The sequence below is a fragment of the Stegostoma tigrinum genome, chromosome 16 (assembly GCF_030684315.1).
Source record: "Stegostoma tigrinum isolate sSteTig4 chromosome 16, sSteTig4.hap1, whole genome shotgun sequence".
Taxonomy (NCBI): domain Eukaryota; kingdom Metazoa; phylum Chordata; class Chondrichthyes; order Orectolobiformes; family Stegostomatidae; genus Stegostoma; species Stegostoma tigrinum.
Genome location: NC_081369.1, coordinates 18,260,609 through 18,277,069, shown reverse-complemented (window position 1 = coordinate 18,277,069; position 16,461 = coordinate 18,260,609). Strand labels below are relative to the sequence as shown.

The following is a 16,461-nucleotide window of genomic DNA, read 5'->3' as shown; positions in this document are numbered from 1 at the left end:
TATTAGCAGGCTACAAACTAAAAGACCAGTTTGAAATTTTTAAAAACCAAATTAACAAGTGATTAAAATAGAGATGCCAGGCCAGGTGATGTGCAATTGCATGATGTGGGAGCTGGTGGACCCCACTGTGGTTCATCGTGACGACATCTATAGAAAGTGTTGGTTGCTTGAGGAACTTGGGCTTAGACTTGATAAGCTTGTGTCTGAGCTTTGAACACTGTGCCACGTCAGGGAGGGGGAGAGTTACCTGGATGCTGTGTTTCAGCAAGCAGTCACACTCCTTTATCTACTATAAATTTGGTCAGTGGTCAGAGACAGGAGTGTGAGACTATGAGTAAGGCATTGGAAGGAATCCAGGAGATGGTACTGAGGGGGCCTCATCCCCTGAGCTAATATAACAGGGTTGAGACCCTTGCTCTGTGTGGATGAGAGTGGGGGCTATAGGGAAGATGACTAAACTGACCATTGCACTGTAGTAAGGTGCCATTCAAGAGTGGGGTGAAAACAGAAATGTAGCTGCAATCAGGGACCGTACAGTCAGGGGGCTAGAGACTGTTCCCTGTGGGCAGGATTTAGAATCCTGAAGGCTATGTTGCCTGCCTGGTGCCTGGTTCAGAATATCAGCTCCAGTCTAAACAGTAACTTGGAGTGGGAGGGGAAGATCCAGTTGTTGTAGACCACTTAGGTACCAACGACATAAGTAGAAAGAGGAAAGACATTCTGCTGAGGGAATATGAGCACTAGGGGTTAAACTAAAGAGCAGAAACATAAAGTTAATAGCAAAAACAGAAGTTGCTGGGAAAGCTCAGTGGGTCAGGCAGCATCTGTGAAGAAAAATCAGAGTTAATGTTTCGGGTCCAGAAAGAGGAAGTCCAGAAAGAGGAATCTAACTCTCGCCACAGCAGATAAGGGAACAAATATAAGAAAGGGCATTCAATGCAGGACTGAGAATGTTGTACTTAAATGTAAGCAGAATACAAAACAAGGTAAATGAAACTGTCCTGCAAATTAAAATTTGCAGGTATTTTGTTGCATCACAGATGTGGCTGCAAGAGATCAGGGCTGGGAACTAAATATACGTGCTATTGAAAGGACAGGCAGATGAGCAGAGGTGTGGAGTTGCCTTGTTAGAAGGAAATGAAAATAAATCAATAGCAAGAAGTGATACAGATTTAGAAGATGTAGATGCGATGTGGGTAGAGTTGAGCAACCGCAAAAGAACAACACCATGATTGGAGCTGTGTACAGGCCCACTCGTAGTAGTCAGAATGTGGGGAAGAAAATAAATCAGGACATAGAAAAGGCATGCAAGAAAGGTGCTATTACAATAATCATGAGGGATTTCAATGTGCAGGTAGACTGGGAAAATCAGGCTGGTAGCAGATCGAGGAAAGGAATTCGTGGACTATCCACGAGATAGCTTTCTGAAGCAGCTTGTGGTAGACCCCACCAGGGAATAGGCAATTCTGGATTTAGTGATGTGTAATAAGGCAGGCTTGGTTCGGGAGCTAAAGGTGAAGGAATCCCGAGGGGGCAGTGACCATAATACATTAAGAATTCCCCCTGCAGTTTGAGAGGGAGAAGACTGAATCAGATGTAACAGTATTACAATTGAGTAAAGGTAACTACAAAGACATGTTTGGAGGAGCTGACCAGAGAAGATTGGAAGAGAGGCCTAGCAGGGAAGATAGTGCAGCAGCAATGGCAGGAGGAGTTTCTGGAGTTAAATTCAGGAGGCACAGCAAAAAGGGAGAATTCGGCTGCCACGGCTAATAAGGCAACTCAGGGACAGCATAAATGCAAAAGAATAAACATACATTGTGGTAAAGATTAGTGGGAAACCAGACATTTGGAAAGCCTTTTAAAAACAAGCAGAGGATAACTAAAAAATTAATAAGTGGGGGAGAAGGTAAAGTATGAGAGTAAGTGAGCTGGTAATATAAAAGAGGATGGTTGGAGTTTTTTTAGGTATCTAAAATATAAGAGACAGGCCAGAGTGGACATAGGACCATTGGAAAATAAGACGAGAGGAGTTGTAATGGGGAACAGAGAAATAATGGAGCAAGTGAATAAGCAATCTGCATCAGTTTTCACGGTGGAAGACACCAGCAACATTCAACAATCCTCAAAAACTTCAAGTGAGTCAGAGGGTGGAGGTGAGTGTTGTGTCCATTGCTAAGGAGAAGATGCTGGGGAAGCTCAGAAGTCTAAAGGAAGATAAATCACACAAGGTGGATGGACTAGACCCCAGGAAATAGCTGATGAGATGGTAGACATTGGTTGTGATCTTTCTGGAATCACTGGAGTCAGGGAGGGTCTCAAGAGGACTGGGAAGTGGTTAATGTAATGCCCCTATTTAAGAAAAAAAGAGGGGCAGTAGACAGGAAACGATAGACAAGTTAGCCTAACCTTGGTCACTGATAAGATTTTACAGCCCATTATTAAGAATGAGATTGTGGAGTGCTTGGAAGTGCACAGTAAAGTAGGTCAGGCTACAACTATGCATGTTAATGATCTGGACAAAGGAACGCACGGCATTGTTGCCAAGCAGATGACAAAGACAGGTAGAGTTGTGGAATCACAAGAGACTGCAGAAAGACTTGGACATGCTAGATGAATGGGCAAAGATGCCAAATGTAATATAATGTGCCAAAGTGAGAGGTTATACATTTTGGTGGGAAGAATAGAGGTGTAGACCATTTTTCTAAAACAGGGAGAGGCTTTGGAAATCTGAAGCGCAAAAGGACGTGGAAGTGCCAGTTTTCTTAAGGTTAACATGCTGATTCAGTTGGCAGTTCAGAATGCAACTGAGGCAGAGATGTATCGCTGAGCATACAAGGCTTGCATCAGACTGCATTTGGAATATTGCGAGCAGTTTTGGTACCCATATCTAAGGAAAGATGTGCTGATATTGGAGGGGATGCAGAGGAAGTTTACAAGAATGATCCTGAGGATAAACCACTTGTTATATGAGGAACGGTGGAGGACTCTTGGTCTGTACTCATTGGAGTTTAGAAGGATGAGGGGCAATTTGAAACTTACTGAATACAGACAGGCCTGAATAGAGTGTATGTGGAGATGTTTGCACTAGTAGGAGAGACCAAGTCCAAGGGGCACAGACTCAGGATGAAGAGATCACCCTTTAGGACTGAGAGGAGGAGGAATTTCTTCTCAACAGAAGGCTGAGCAGGCCAAGTCATTCAGTGTTTTTAAGACAGAAACAGATAAGTTCTTGATTAGTAAAAGGATCAAGGGTCAAAGGAGAAGTCAGAAGAATGGGGTTGAAAAACACACCAGCCATGATCAAATGGTGCAGCAGACTCAGTGGGCTGAATGGCCTAATTCTGCTCCTATTATCTTATGGTCTTTCCCAAGCTATTCTCTGCCCATATTATACTTGTAAAAAGCTACTTTTAAAATAGCTTGTTGACAACTAAATATTTGTGAACTCTCAAGCCTAAGATTACTCAGTCCTCTCTTTAGACCAGCTGCCTGAGAAGCATGCTGTGATGATAGCACACCATAGTCACAGAAAGGCAGACAACATAATCAAAGCACACAGCAGGTACAATGCCTACTCAAGGGATTTTCTAACTCCATTATCGCAGTTGCACCTTGTTTTAGTTCCATGGAGGACTGAGCCAAGTACTCATTCTATCACTCTGTGAAACATGCTTCTTCACTGCATTAATACTCAAACAGTGACAATAGCTGGCACTTGATATTTCTTTGTACTTGCTCACATTAAATCATATTCAGTTATGTTTCAAACAAGTTGCAATGTTCCACAACCCCCAGCATTTACCAAAGTACCATGTAATGCAAGTAGAAGATAGAAATTTCCATATTTGAATATACAGTTGAAGGATATACTGAGCAGAAATGATCCACTTTACTGAAGAGAGATGGATATACAAAACCAGGCGAGCCATTCCAACAAGACCAGCCAACACTGAAGAACGAGATCACCCATGTACAAGTTTCAGACAAAGAAATTACACAGCCCGGATAAAACTTTGAAAGGGAGATACAGACATAGTGAAAGACTGAAAGTACCTTTAGCTTGTTGCAAGTAGAAAAGTACTCCTTCTTCAAAGTCATCCTCACTGATGAGTTTGTCTCTTCTCGGTCTTCTGCTCAAAACTGGTTTTGACACAGACTCATCAGTGTCAAAATTAATTGATCTGCAACAGACAACACTATCAATATATTCTTAGGAATTAACTTAAATGGCATTGAAGTTCTGCTACCTGCAAATAAACTTCCATTCAATTGGACAAGTCTAATCATCTTAACTCTTAGACAAAATCGTGAATGCATCACCTGCAGAATTGTTTGCATACCAGCAAAATTGATCGTCTTAACTTGACAAGGTTGAGAGGCTAACACAATCTCAGAATAATAATGCAATAAAAGATTTATGTTTCCACACTATCAGGCCTATTTTTCACTAAAAAAAAACACAATCAATGCTCATCTAGAAGGCTGTACCGATCTGATTTGCATATTGAAGAAAGAGCTTAGAAAATTCATAAACATGACAAAAACTAGGAGCAGGAGTAGGCCATCCAGCCCTTCAAACCCACTCAGCCATTCAATAAGATCACGGCTGATATTTTCATGGCCTCAGCTCCACTTACCCACACTCCCACCATAACCCTTAATTTATTTACTGTTCAAAAAATTATCTTTCTTAGCTTTAAAAATATTTAATGAGGAATGCTCAACTACTTCACTGGGCAGGGAATTCCACAGATTCACAACCCTTTGGGTGAAGAAGTTCCTCCTCAGTTCAGTCCTCCCTGCTTCTATATTGTATATATGCCCTTCATAATTTTGTATGAATCTCTAAGACCCCATTATTCTTCTAAATTCCAATGAACATAACCTCAATCTACTCAGCCTCTCCTCATAAGTCAATCCTCTCAACTCCAGAATCAATACAGTAAATCTTCTTTGCATTCTCTCCAGTGGCAGTACATCCTTTCTAAAGAAGGTGACCAAAACTGCATGCAGTACTCCAGGTGTGGCTTCACCAGTAACATGTGCAGCTGAAACATAACCTCCCTGCTTTTAAACTTGATTCCTCTCATAAAAGAAGGACAAAATTCCATTTGACTTCTTAATTACCAGTTGTACCTGCAGAAAGGAGACTAAGGGGTGAGTACAGTGAAGGGACAGCAGCTGAGACCAACCCTGCAGACACCGCCAAATCAGAAGGTCTCCTTCATTGTTCCAGCCTCCGTCTCCCCAAGTTGTGGCTCACGTAGAATTTTGGGCTGAATCTGTTTCCTAAGTGCTTTCTGCAGCACCACCATTGAGAACAGCTGCTGCTGTCCATCACCTCAGATTGGCAGAGTACCTTTTGTGTGTGCATGCTTTTTATTCTACCTGAAGGTGCCGTTTGCAGTATACATAGCCAATTATTACATATTTGTGTGCATAGAATGAGCAATGTCTTGTGGTGCAGTGATAGTGTCTATACTTATGGACCAGAAGTTCTGTCTGCTCTAGAGATGTGTCATAACAGATTGATGAAATTTTTTAATGAGGACCAACAGAAGTGGTAAAATGGTTAGCTGGGCTCGAATCACAGAGTTATAGGTTCAATTTCAAACTTGGGTGCCTGTCTGTGTGGAGTTGGTACGTTCTCTCCACGTCTGCATGGATTTCCACTTGGTGCTCTGCTTTCCTCCCATGGTCCAAAGATGTGCAGATCAGGTGGATTAACCATGCTAAACTGCCCTGTAGTGTCGAGGGATATGCAGTCTAGATGGATTAGCCATGATAAATGTGGGATCATGGAGATAGAGTGGAGGAGCTGGGTCTAGGTGGGATGCTGTTCAGAGGGGCAGCACAGACTCAATGGGCCAAATTGCCTTTTTCCGTAGGAATTCTGCGATTTTAGAACAACTATATTCAATTGGAGGCAGGATCAGTGCAATATTCTCATTAGCTCATGAATGTAAATGGTTTCTTTCCCATAAAAAGAAATCTGCACATGATAACATGGGATTAATAGAAAATAACTGATTGCGAATGGTCTGCACATAATAACACAAACAGAACCACTGTACTGTGGCAAGTTCAAGCAAAGTCCCAATATTCCACCATTGGCAACATTTACTGATGTCAAGTTATTTTTCATTTTGTATTATCAATTCCACTAATTCACAATATTCTACAGAAAAGTGGGTCATTGTGGAATTTTGTTTGCAAGTCATCGATAAATATAGAATGAATCACATTATAATAATCACATTAACATTAAAAGAAACAGCTCTTTGTTACCCAACTATACGTGAAATGTCTGTCAGTCCTGAAGTCTTTTCAAATGGCTCAGTTCTTTCAATTTCTCCTAATTCTTTTGGAAAAGAAGAAACATTTTTTTTATTAGCAGAGAAACAATTGAGCATAGAGATATTTCTGATATGCATAGACCTCAGAAAGGGTCACTGGACCCAAAACATTAACTCTGTTTTTGCCTTCACAGATGCTGCCAGACCTGAGCTTTTCCAGCAATTTTGTTTTTGTCCCCTGCCATTTTCTGGGTGATAGCGCAACTGAACACATCTTACCCTTCCAGGTTTCTGAAGGAATCAAACCTTCCTTGACACCCTGGTACGCCTTGTCACTCACTTGTAACAGCCCTGTCACTTCCCAAGGCACACTTTCTTCCAAGCACAGTGTGTAAAACACTTGCCCTTTTTTGCTATCTGCCAAGGCTTCAAACAATCCATCCAGGTAGGACAGTGATTTTGTTGTATTTCTTTCATTTTATTATACTGGATTCAAGAATCACAAAGCACTCCACTGTAGAAAGATTGTTGACTGCTTTGAGGAAAACCTCTGTTCAGTATGCAAGCGTAACAATGATCTTAAAATAACCTGTCATTTTAATTCCTTAATTTTTAATTTCTTTTCCCCACTCTGCCCTTTCTGCCTTTGGCCTCCTTCAGAATTCGCAAACAGGTTCAATTCAAGTTGCATTAAAAAAAGACTTCATCTTCATGTTGGATTTAACAATTTGAGCTTGTAACCCTTGTCCACATTTTGCTCCCATTTTCTTTGTTGGTTTATTTATAACCTCTTGCTCCTCCTTTTCTTTACCCTTTGCTTTCAGACAGAAGAGCTTCATGATGTGGCCATTCACAACTTCTCCAGGTACAGTTTGCTTCTTTGCTTGTCCCATTGCCATTTCCCTTTTGCCCTGCACCACAACCCTCTTGTCATGTAGTCGTTCTGGTCATCCAGCCCATCACAGCCTTCATTCTTTTTGTCAGTTTCCACTCTTCAAAACCTACCATATTTTTAACCTTTCCTGGTTAATCAAGGTCACAGAAAATGTTAACTATTTCTCTCCCCTCAAATGCTTTCAGACCTGCTGAGTACCTGCATATTTTTCTATTTTATACCGAGTATTTTTGAATACATTCACTCACCTGTATCCTATACACATAAGTAAAACAAAAAAGAAGGTACTTTCTAATTAATATCCATAGTACTTGCATTATAGTGCATATTCATTCCTTATATACAAAGGGACAAAAGCAAAACTGACCGACAAATCATTCATGCTTTAAAGGAGATAGAAAGTCATACAGTTGGAAACTATAAAACTGCAAAAAAACAAAATCAACTTTATACCTTTTCCTTGTTCGAGATAATTATGCACGCCCTCTTCAAAATCATCCTCATTTATAATTTTGCGTTTTTTTGGTCTTCTACAAAGCATGGGTTTTGTTGTGGATTCTTCAAAGTCAGGATTAATTAAACTGAAACAAACAGACAACCATATGGACCATATTAAACCCTGTTTGAAATACATGACATTTCTACATTTAGCTCATTATACAGTACCACTTACATCTTACGCTTCTCTAAATGCACCGTCAAATATAATCTGCACTCAGCTGAGTAGGCCAGGATTTAAGAAAGGGACAAGCAAAATGATCAGATCCATTAATGTCTTTTAAACTGTCAACACTATGGCCTTATCAGGAAATGCCCTATGACTTTATGAGGAAAAGCACTGCTAAGATCCTCTTCTCTTCTTAAAGGCAAATAAGCATAATTTCAGGGGACCATGTTAAATCATAACTAATTTGAAATATTAACTTCTCTCAAGGAATGACAAGTCCCATTTTAGACAGCATCTGGAAATCCACATCCAACATATTTTGACACACTGTTCCAACGGGCGACGAGCCTTTGAAAACAAATACTCCCTGGAATCTCAGCCATCTCTTTGCTTCAGGATTTTTCACTCGTGCTTTCTTCTGCTCTAACCTCTGTAATCAACCCCCGCAGTTGTACTGAATTGCCAACGCCCCTCCAACGCATATAAAATTAACAACTGTCCAAAGCAACACATATTTGGGTATTATTCTAGATGTTCTCTCCTATGCCCTCTCTAAAACTGTAAACCTTTTGCCCTGTGTAGAGTCAAAAATCCCAGATGCATTCCAAGAATACTTCCCATTACCATCCCAGGACAATCTCAGTCCAGAAGGGCGCATCTACCATAACCCTAGAATAATTAAAATTCTGCGGCCCATACAAACCTCACTAAATCTCTCAAATTTTATCCTCATTTCTGTCTACTATTTACTAGTTTGTTTTCGAGTCCTAATGCCCATGAATAAATACCATCTAAGTTACAGGAAACTTTTTTTTAATGGAAACAAGAGAGTTCATCCAGCAATTTTCACTTCTAAACTACTTCTTGAAAGTGTAGTTCCCTTCTAAATTTACTTCATTTGTAATGTGCTGGAGATAAGTACTGCAACCCTGGTCCCCCATATAACTCTGCAAAAGAATCAAAGATTGACATGCAAAACTCTAAATGAACAATGGGAAGCCTTTAAAGAGGAGAAAGTTCAAGTTGCATCAAAGTGCATTTGCATGATGGGGAAAGGTAGGGCAGACAAATCTACAGCTCCCCAAATGACAACAGAAATGGATTGAAAGGAAGCAGATAAAAGGTGGACTTGACGAATATGAGATGGAAAAGGCAATTACGAAACAGGTTTAACATATGAAGTTTAGAGAGAAATTGAAAAAAGAAGTTAGGGCAGCAAAGAGGATGGGAAGAGACTGGCCATTTACATAAAAAGGAACATATAAGTCTTCTACTATCGAAAATATAGTAAAAGAGTGGTTAAAGGAAGAGTGAGGCTGATTACATATCTAAGAGGGGATTATGAATAAGGCTGAGACACTAAACAAGTACTGTGCATCTATCTTTGCCAAGGAAGATGCTGCCCCAGTCACAGTGTTAGGAGATAGGTCAGATAATTAATAGATTACAAATGTATGAGGAAGTGGCATTAGATTGGTGGCTTATCAGCCTTTCACTACAGCCAACCTGTCCTGCCACATCCAACCAGGAATGGTGGTGTACAATTAATCAACTAACTGGAGGTGAGGGCCCCACAAATATCCTCATCCTCCCTGAGGACAGAGCCCAGCATATCAGTGCAAGAGTCAAGGCTGAAGTATCTGTGTTCACCTTCAGCCAGAGGTATTGAGTGAATAACCCAACTTGGCCTCCTCTGAGGTCCCTTGCATTGGAGAAGTAGTCTTCAGCCAATATGATTCACTCCACGAGATATCAAAATGGGCTGAAGGCACTGGATACTATAGAGGCCATGAGCATCGGCAATATTCCAGCAAATGTACTGAGGACTTGTGCTTCAGAACTTGCTGCACATTCTCCACTCTGGTGTCATCTTTGATCTACTCTGTCCTGTTGTGAGGTCAGAATAACATCATTAGTTACACCATAATCATGTGTTTATTACAAAAGGTATTCAAAATCATGTGGGCAATGAACAGAGTGGGCATGGAGAAATTGTACAAATAAGTTCAACACAGAATTAAAATGATTGGCAAAGAAAAAATGGCAATATAAGGGGAAAACAAAACGTATACAAGTGATTAGGATCTGGAATGTATTGCCTGGGTATATTGGGTTGCCAAGTCAATTCAGCCTTTCAAAAGTGAACTTGATCATTCACCTGAAAAGGAAAGATTTTCAGGGTTGTGGCATTGTGTGAATGCCTTTTACAGAGATTTGGCACGAACATGACAGGCCAAATGGTCGTCTTCTCTGATTTAAAATTTTTTTGACTTTTGTGTGCTTTTTGCTTATTCTTTCTTTCAATGTTTTTAACATTGTTCATAACCAGACAGCAATTTAGATTATTAAATGTAGTTCACTGCATAACTTGAGGGGTATCACCACATTATCTGTTTATAACTTATTTTGCTTATTACTCTGAACTGCTTTTAATTATTTTTATACTTATCATTAATCTCTGTCCATTTCATGAGTTTAAATCCCCCCAACACTGCTGACTTCATTCTCTCTCGATGAACATCAGCACCTTTTAGGTTTATGGAAGAGACCCTGCAAGAACACCTTGTCTCCCAGAGAACCCATAAATTTCCCTACAAGTATGAAATTCTCCCTCCTACATAATCTACCAAGCCAAGTTTTGGTATGTCTCATCTGCTTCCTGCTAAATGGCCTCCCATGACACTAAAATACTATCCTTGTAATCCAATTTCGGAATGCAATGCATAACTGACCTTTATTTTACCCTGTCCAATTCAATTAGTTCCAACATTACTTCATTTTAGAGAGAGGCATAGAGGTATATACATTATGCTTTTTGGCTGGCACAGTGGCTCAATGACTGGCACTTCTGCCTCACAATGTCAGAGACCCCAGGTTCAACTCCACCTTCGGGCAACTGTCTGCGTGGAGTTTGCACATTCTCCTCCGAGTGCTGTGGTTTGCTGCCACAGTCCAAAGCTGTGCAGAGTCAGTGGATTTGCCATGCTAAATTGCCTATAGTATCCAGGGATATTAGGTTAGGTGGGTTAGACACGAGAAACGCAGGTATAGGGGAATGGGTCTGGGTGGGATGCTCCTCAGAGAGGCAGAGTGGAGTTGTTGGGCCAAATGGCCTGTTTCCCCACTGTATGGATTCTATAATTCTATGAACATACAGAGTAAACAGTGTAGAAACATATTAGGTTAATTCTTCAGGGGTTTCCACAATATGAGTTTATAGCACAATTCAGTTAGTTTCTTCCGCTCATAAGTATGCATAGATCGAGCCACAACCATAACTATTGTCTCTGGCAGTAAACATTTTAATGTCCCTGTACTGATAAATGCAACTGATGCAACAACATACTTGAGAGTTAACTGCTCCAAGCATCACTCTAGAAGTTACCCATTAATTATTCTCTTAGTAAATTCGTCTAAAACAATACAGATAGTCTCAAACTAAAACGTGGCAGAGTAGTGTGGTGCTTAGGCGGTCAGTCCACGAATTCCTGGATCAAAAACCGAAGCAAATCCATCATTTGAAGTTTGAGAATTTGAATGCAGACTTAAAAATCCTGAAATAGAAAGCTAGTACTAGTAAGAATGCAGCAACCAGCCTATCAGTTCCAACTACCACAATATTGCCTTACAAGGTACCAAGCTGGATCAACTCTAGCCAGCAGCTCAAGATGACAGTCCCACCAAATCAGGGCAACTGAAGATGGAGTAATCAACCCAGCCAAGCGACATTCTGAAAACTTAAAGCAACACTAATTGCATTTAATCTAACTTCCAAGTCCTAAATGCTGTCCAATCATAAACCACATTTTTGACATTAGTCAGCCTTCAACATGCAACTTGAGCAACTGAGCAAAAGGGCTATAGGAAATTAAAAGCTAGACATAGAAACAGTTCAATAATTAAATACACTGTAAATTATTACATTTTAATACCCAACTCCAGAATTTACTGCCATATCAAGGCTGGGCGGTGCCAGAATATGGAGCAGAAATATGTAATTATGGTTATATCAAACGTAGGATGGACCAGAAAGGAGGCACAGCAACACTAATGCTACAGGATTAATTCCTTTTCCACTGGTCCTTAGAATTTTTTAAAAACTGATACATTAATTTTGCCAATCATACCCAGAAAAATATACATAAACCTGAGAATGGTAGAATTCCTTAGTTTATTTTCATTGTGCAACTTTCCAACATTTTTATGTTGTTAACAAGATATGCCCAAATAACATTCAAATAAAATCACTATTAATTTAATAATTAATATGTAATTATTACCTAACCATTGTTGAGATGTCTGGAAGTCTTGAGCTCTTGTCACATTGTTCGGTTTCTAGAAATTAAAAGACATCTTAGCACATAAAATCACTTAACCATTTCACCAACATTTTCCCCTTATACTCCTGAAGAATGTGTTGTCTTGTTGAAGTACAGTTACAAGCTGAAAAACATTTGGAACCTTATGATACTCACAATTTGTTATATGTAAGCCTCAGAGGTGATTGTGAACAGGTTATTTGGAAAGTTAATAATTGATGGTTTAAAAGATTGTGAAAAACAGTTGTTTAAAAGGTATGCAAACAGAATAGCTTTTCTTTACTATTATTTCCAAGATATCTGCCATTGGCATCCATCATATAAACTTTACTACATTTCCCAGTCAAAATGCATCACTCTCAGAATGTGGGCATCTCTGGCTGAACCAGCAGTTATTGCCCATGTGTCAATCACATTGCTGTGGCAGGTAAAAATGACAGATTTCTTTCGCTAAAAAAACCAACAGTGAGCCAGATGGGGTTTTCCAACAATTTACAATGTTTCATGGTGAGCATTAGATCCTTAATTCAACCTTTTTTTTTTACTGAATTCAAATTCTACCTTCTGCATGGTGGGATTCAAATCTGGGTTTTCTGGATTAATAGTCTAATGACAATGCCATTAGGCCATCGCCTCCTCATCGCACTCCTCCTACACCACAAGACCTCAAAACTAACATAACAATTTAGTCATTCAGAGAGTGAAAAAACACTGAAAGGGGCCATTATACTTGCAACAATTTGTATTTGTGTAGCCCTTAACTTAGTGAAAGGTCCCAAGACACTTATTCGGAAAGGAAGTAAAAAGTACTTTGGACAAAGTAACAAGACATCAGGGTAGATGACAAAATTTCAGTCCAACAGGTAAGGTCTTAAGGAATTCTGAAGGGCATAATAGAGGAAATTTCAGCGTTAAAGGAGTTGGCATGGCTACCAATGGCAGAAAAATTGAAATAAGAGAGAGTCACACGAAGTCACTATTAGAGGAGTACAAATTTCTCAGAAGTTCACAGGATATGAAGACAGTACAAAGGTTGGGATGGGAAAGATCTCTGATGAATTTGAAAAACAAGTGTCAGAATTAAAACAAGCCATTGTTCATCTGGGAGCCAAAGTAGGTTTCAAGAACAGCAGTGATGGATGAACAGGACTTATTTTGAATTACAACCCAACAGCAACATTATAGATGATCTGAAGGTTATGGAGGATACAAAGGAAGCCAGCCAGCAGCATGATGGAATGGTCAAGATTAAAGACAGAGATAACAAAGGCATGGATGACAGTTTAGATTAGATGACCTAAGATTCAAATGTTGTCTGACATATGAGGTGGAAATCATCAGGCTTTTCTGAAGGCATGTAGACAGCTACCAAGCTACTACCTACTCCCCTGCTGTACTCCAAAGCCCCACTTTTTATTTTCCCAATTCAAGTATTTAACTAATTCACTTCTGAAATTTACTAGTAAATTTGCTCCCACCTTTCAGTCATTTCATATCAGAACAGCTTGCTGCCTAATATCATTTCTCTTATGTCACTTCTCATTTTCATTTGTCAATTACAATAGCTCTGTCACTCTGAATGGTGACCCTTCTGACAGTGGAAGCTGTCGAACCTTTCAAGATTGAAAGGCTACAAATGGTCATGAAATAGCGAAGAGTGAGGCAGTGGAAGAATTTGAGCAAAAGGATGATAATTTTCAAGGCTGAAGAAACCAGCCATCTTCCCCAGTGCAGAATGCGATGAAGTACAGGCAGCAAAAACGTGAATAATTGTCTTTGTAATTATCTCAAGCAGATACATGAAGGGTAGGTTAATTAGTGCACCTTTAATGGCTACGTCGAAAAATGAAAACTTTTTTTAAAATTCTAGTCCACTTAGCATTGACATATCATTGCAAATAGAAAGGAACTAAAGCAAATGGAAAGTTAAAGAGATCAGACAATAAATTCAAAGTATGGCAACAATACTCAGTAGTGTGAAAAACAATCAAGCGTTGGAATGCATTGAAATATCAGCACTGAGCCAGAATCTGCACTTGATGAATGACTGATGCTGCCGTTCTTAGAATACAGTGTACAATTCTAATTGTGAAACAGATAAAGGATGTCGCAGGTATTGAGACGATAGAGATAGGGTAACCAGAACAGTTGTGCGGATGGAAAGCCACTGATTTGATGATAATAAATAACGAAGTATTTTTTCCTAAAAGAGAAAGTTGAAAAATGTTCATATTAAAGATTTTAAAAAGTCACTCGCTAACAAAGAATAAAATGCTATTTCACTTTGTCAAGAATAGCAGTACAGGAGAGCTCAGCCTGACCCTGAAAAGGGCAAATTCAAATTCAAAACAAATCTGCTGAAACATGCAGTAAACGGGTAATGAATCAATGGAATTGACATCTTAAGGAGACAGCAGAGGCAGTGTGTATGGATCTACTTGAGCTTCAGAAAATAACATTTCCAACTAAAGAATAGAGTTAAGTTTAGAAATGGCATATCAGTCCCGCGTGCATGGTGGGTCAGAGAAACAGCAGACAATAATCAGATGCCTTTGGGCTTATGGTTCCAAAGTTTTCCAGCACTGACATCTTTCTTGACTAGGTCTGTTGTAGAATGACTGATTAAACTGACTTACTAAGATCATTGCTTCATGCAACAACTAGAATGTTAGAAGACAAATTAAACAGACATGGATGTTGCTGGACAGGAAAAGATCAATGTTTATTGCTTGACTAAATTATCGTTATTCTTGTAAGGGATCAGAGAAACTGAATGTGGTATCTTCTCAGGTGACCACTGCTGCCATTCTTTTGATATTTACCAACCCTCCCTCTGCTTGTTATTGGTTAGGGGTTGTTTGACGTTGCTTGTTACCACCAACCTCTTTCGTCTTGGATTGGTCTTGGGTCTATCCACTGGGCCCAGGACCAAGGATAAAGAAGGTTTGGTGGCAACAAACAAACTCACTCTTCTTGATCTTTCTAACCTGCAGCCCTTCATGACAGAGGATACACCACTCCAGAGGCACTATTCTTAGATAACATTTATTGCATGATAGCAACAAATGCATTTCGTCAGGCATAATTAAAAGGATCTTTGAGAGCTAACACAAAATATCTTCTTTCTATGAATGTTAAAGGAGCACTCTAGATTGTGTTACATCAATGGAATAGGTGGAGCCAATGGAACATGAACATTAACACTTTCAAAACTACTTACAGCACCTACTCCAAGACTTCAGCAGCCATAATTAACTCATTATACCTTCTACTTATCAATATCCCATCTCTTTCCCAAGTTTCTGACTTAACAAATGCAGGCAGTCAGGATGTTTCAAACTTTCATCAGAATGCACTCTCTTTAGCCTTGGAAGAGTGGAAGGTCTCTTGCTTGAGGACGGTTGACTCTCATTTGCGCCCACAGATAATTTCTCTGCTACGAGATTTTTTTATCTCTCATATCTTTTGCAGAAGATGCTGTTTTCTGGAGAAGTTGTTGGTCCATTACTTGATCTACAGGAGCCTTAATCTCCTAAGTGTCATCCCTGGAAGACAGGTGCTCTGTTGACTTAAGTTCTTTCTTCCTTGTGGTATTCTAGATTTTTTTTATCATGGATTTGGAACAGGTAGTCTCTTTCCTTTGCAAGATCCCAGATGCTTAGATCTAGCAGAGTTTCTGTTCCACCATACTGTGCATCTGAAGATGCTGGATTGGCTCCCATGGAGACATGTGTCATTTAAAAGCTTTCAGTTGTTGATCAGACAGGATGTCTTCAGCCAGCAACATAATTGTCTGTCTGGTGAATTCGTTTTTTGCAGACTATCAGGCATGTCACTGAAAATTATTATTCATGCAGCACTCTAGTCTTCTAAATCAAACAGTCAACGTCAATGACAGAATTGAACATTGTCAACTTAAAAGAACCTCAGAAGACTGGTAATTGTTGGTGCAGCAGGCGGTAAAGAAGGCAAATGGTACGTTGGCCTTCATTGCGAGAGTTTTCAAGTATAGAAGCAGGGATGTGTTGTTGCAGTTGTATAGGGCCTTGGTGAGACCACACTTGGAATACTGTGTGCAATTTCGGTACCCATTTCTGAGGAAGGATACTCTCGCTCTCAAGGGAGTGCAGCAAAGGTTCAGCAGGTTGATTCAGGGGATGGTGGGTCTGATGTACAAGGAGAGATTTACTAGGTTCGGATTGTTTTTGCTGGAGTTTAGAAGAATGAGGAGGGGCATCTCATAGAAACTTACATAAGATTCTCACGGACTGATGCAGGGAG

At 39.8% G+C, this 16,461-nt stretch overlaps 2 protein-coding genes across 6 annotated transcripts in view; one reads left to right on the top strand and one right to left on the bottom strand.

Moving 5' to 3' along the window:
- The window catches only part of cenpt (centromere protein T), a 56,253-nt gene that overhangs the window by 22,587 nt on the left and 17,205 nt on the right, over positions 1-16,461 (bottom strand). For all 3 annotated transcript variants that reach the window (XM_048546512.2, XM_059651637.1, XM_048546513.2), the window contains exons 7-10: positions 12,142-12,196; positions 7,648-7,775; positions 6,292-6,364; positions 4,057-4,184 (exon numbers count right to left, since the gene is read on the bottom strand). In XM_048546512.2, coding sequence (XP_048402469.2) covers positions 4,057-4,184; positions 6,292-6,364; positions 7,648-7,775; positions 12,142-12,196 — 384 coding nt within the window. The remainder of the gene's footprint in view (positions 1-4,056; positions 4,185-6,291; positions 6,365-7,647; positions 7,776-12,141; positions 12,197-16,461) is intronic.
- Positions 1-16,461, top strand: part of tsnaxip1 (translin-associated factor X interacting protein 1) — a 103,392-nt gene that overhangs the window by 78,661 nt on the left and 8,270 nt on the right. For 2 of the 3 annotated variants that reach the window (XM_059651638.1, XM_059651640.1), the window contains exon 16: positions 7,124-7,164. The exons of the other annotated variant lie outside the window; for it this stretch is intronic. In XM_059651638.1, coding sequence (XP_059507621.1) covers positions 7,124-7,164 — 41 coding nt within the window. The remainder of the gene's footprint in view (positions 1-7,123; positions 7,165-16,461) is intronic. 3 annotated transcript variants of the gene reach the window in all.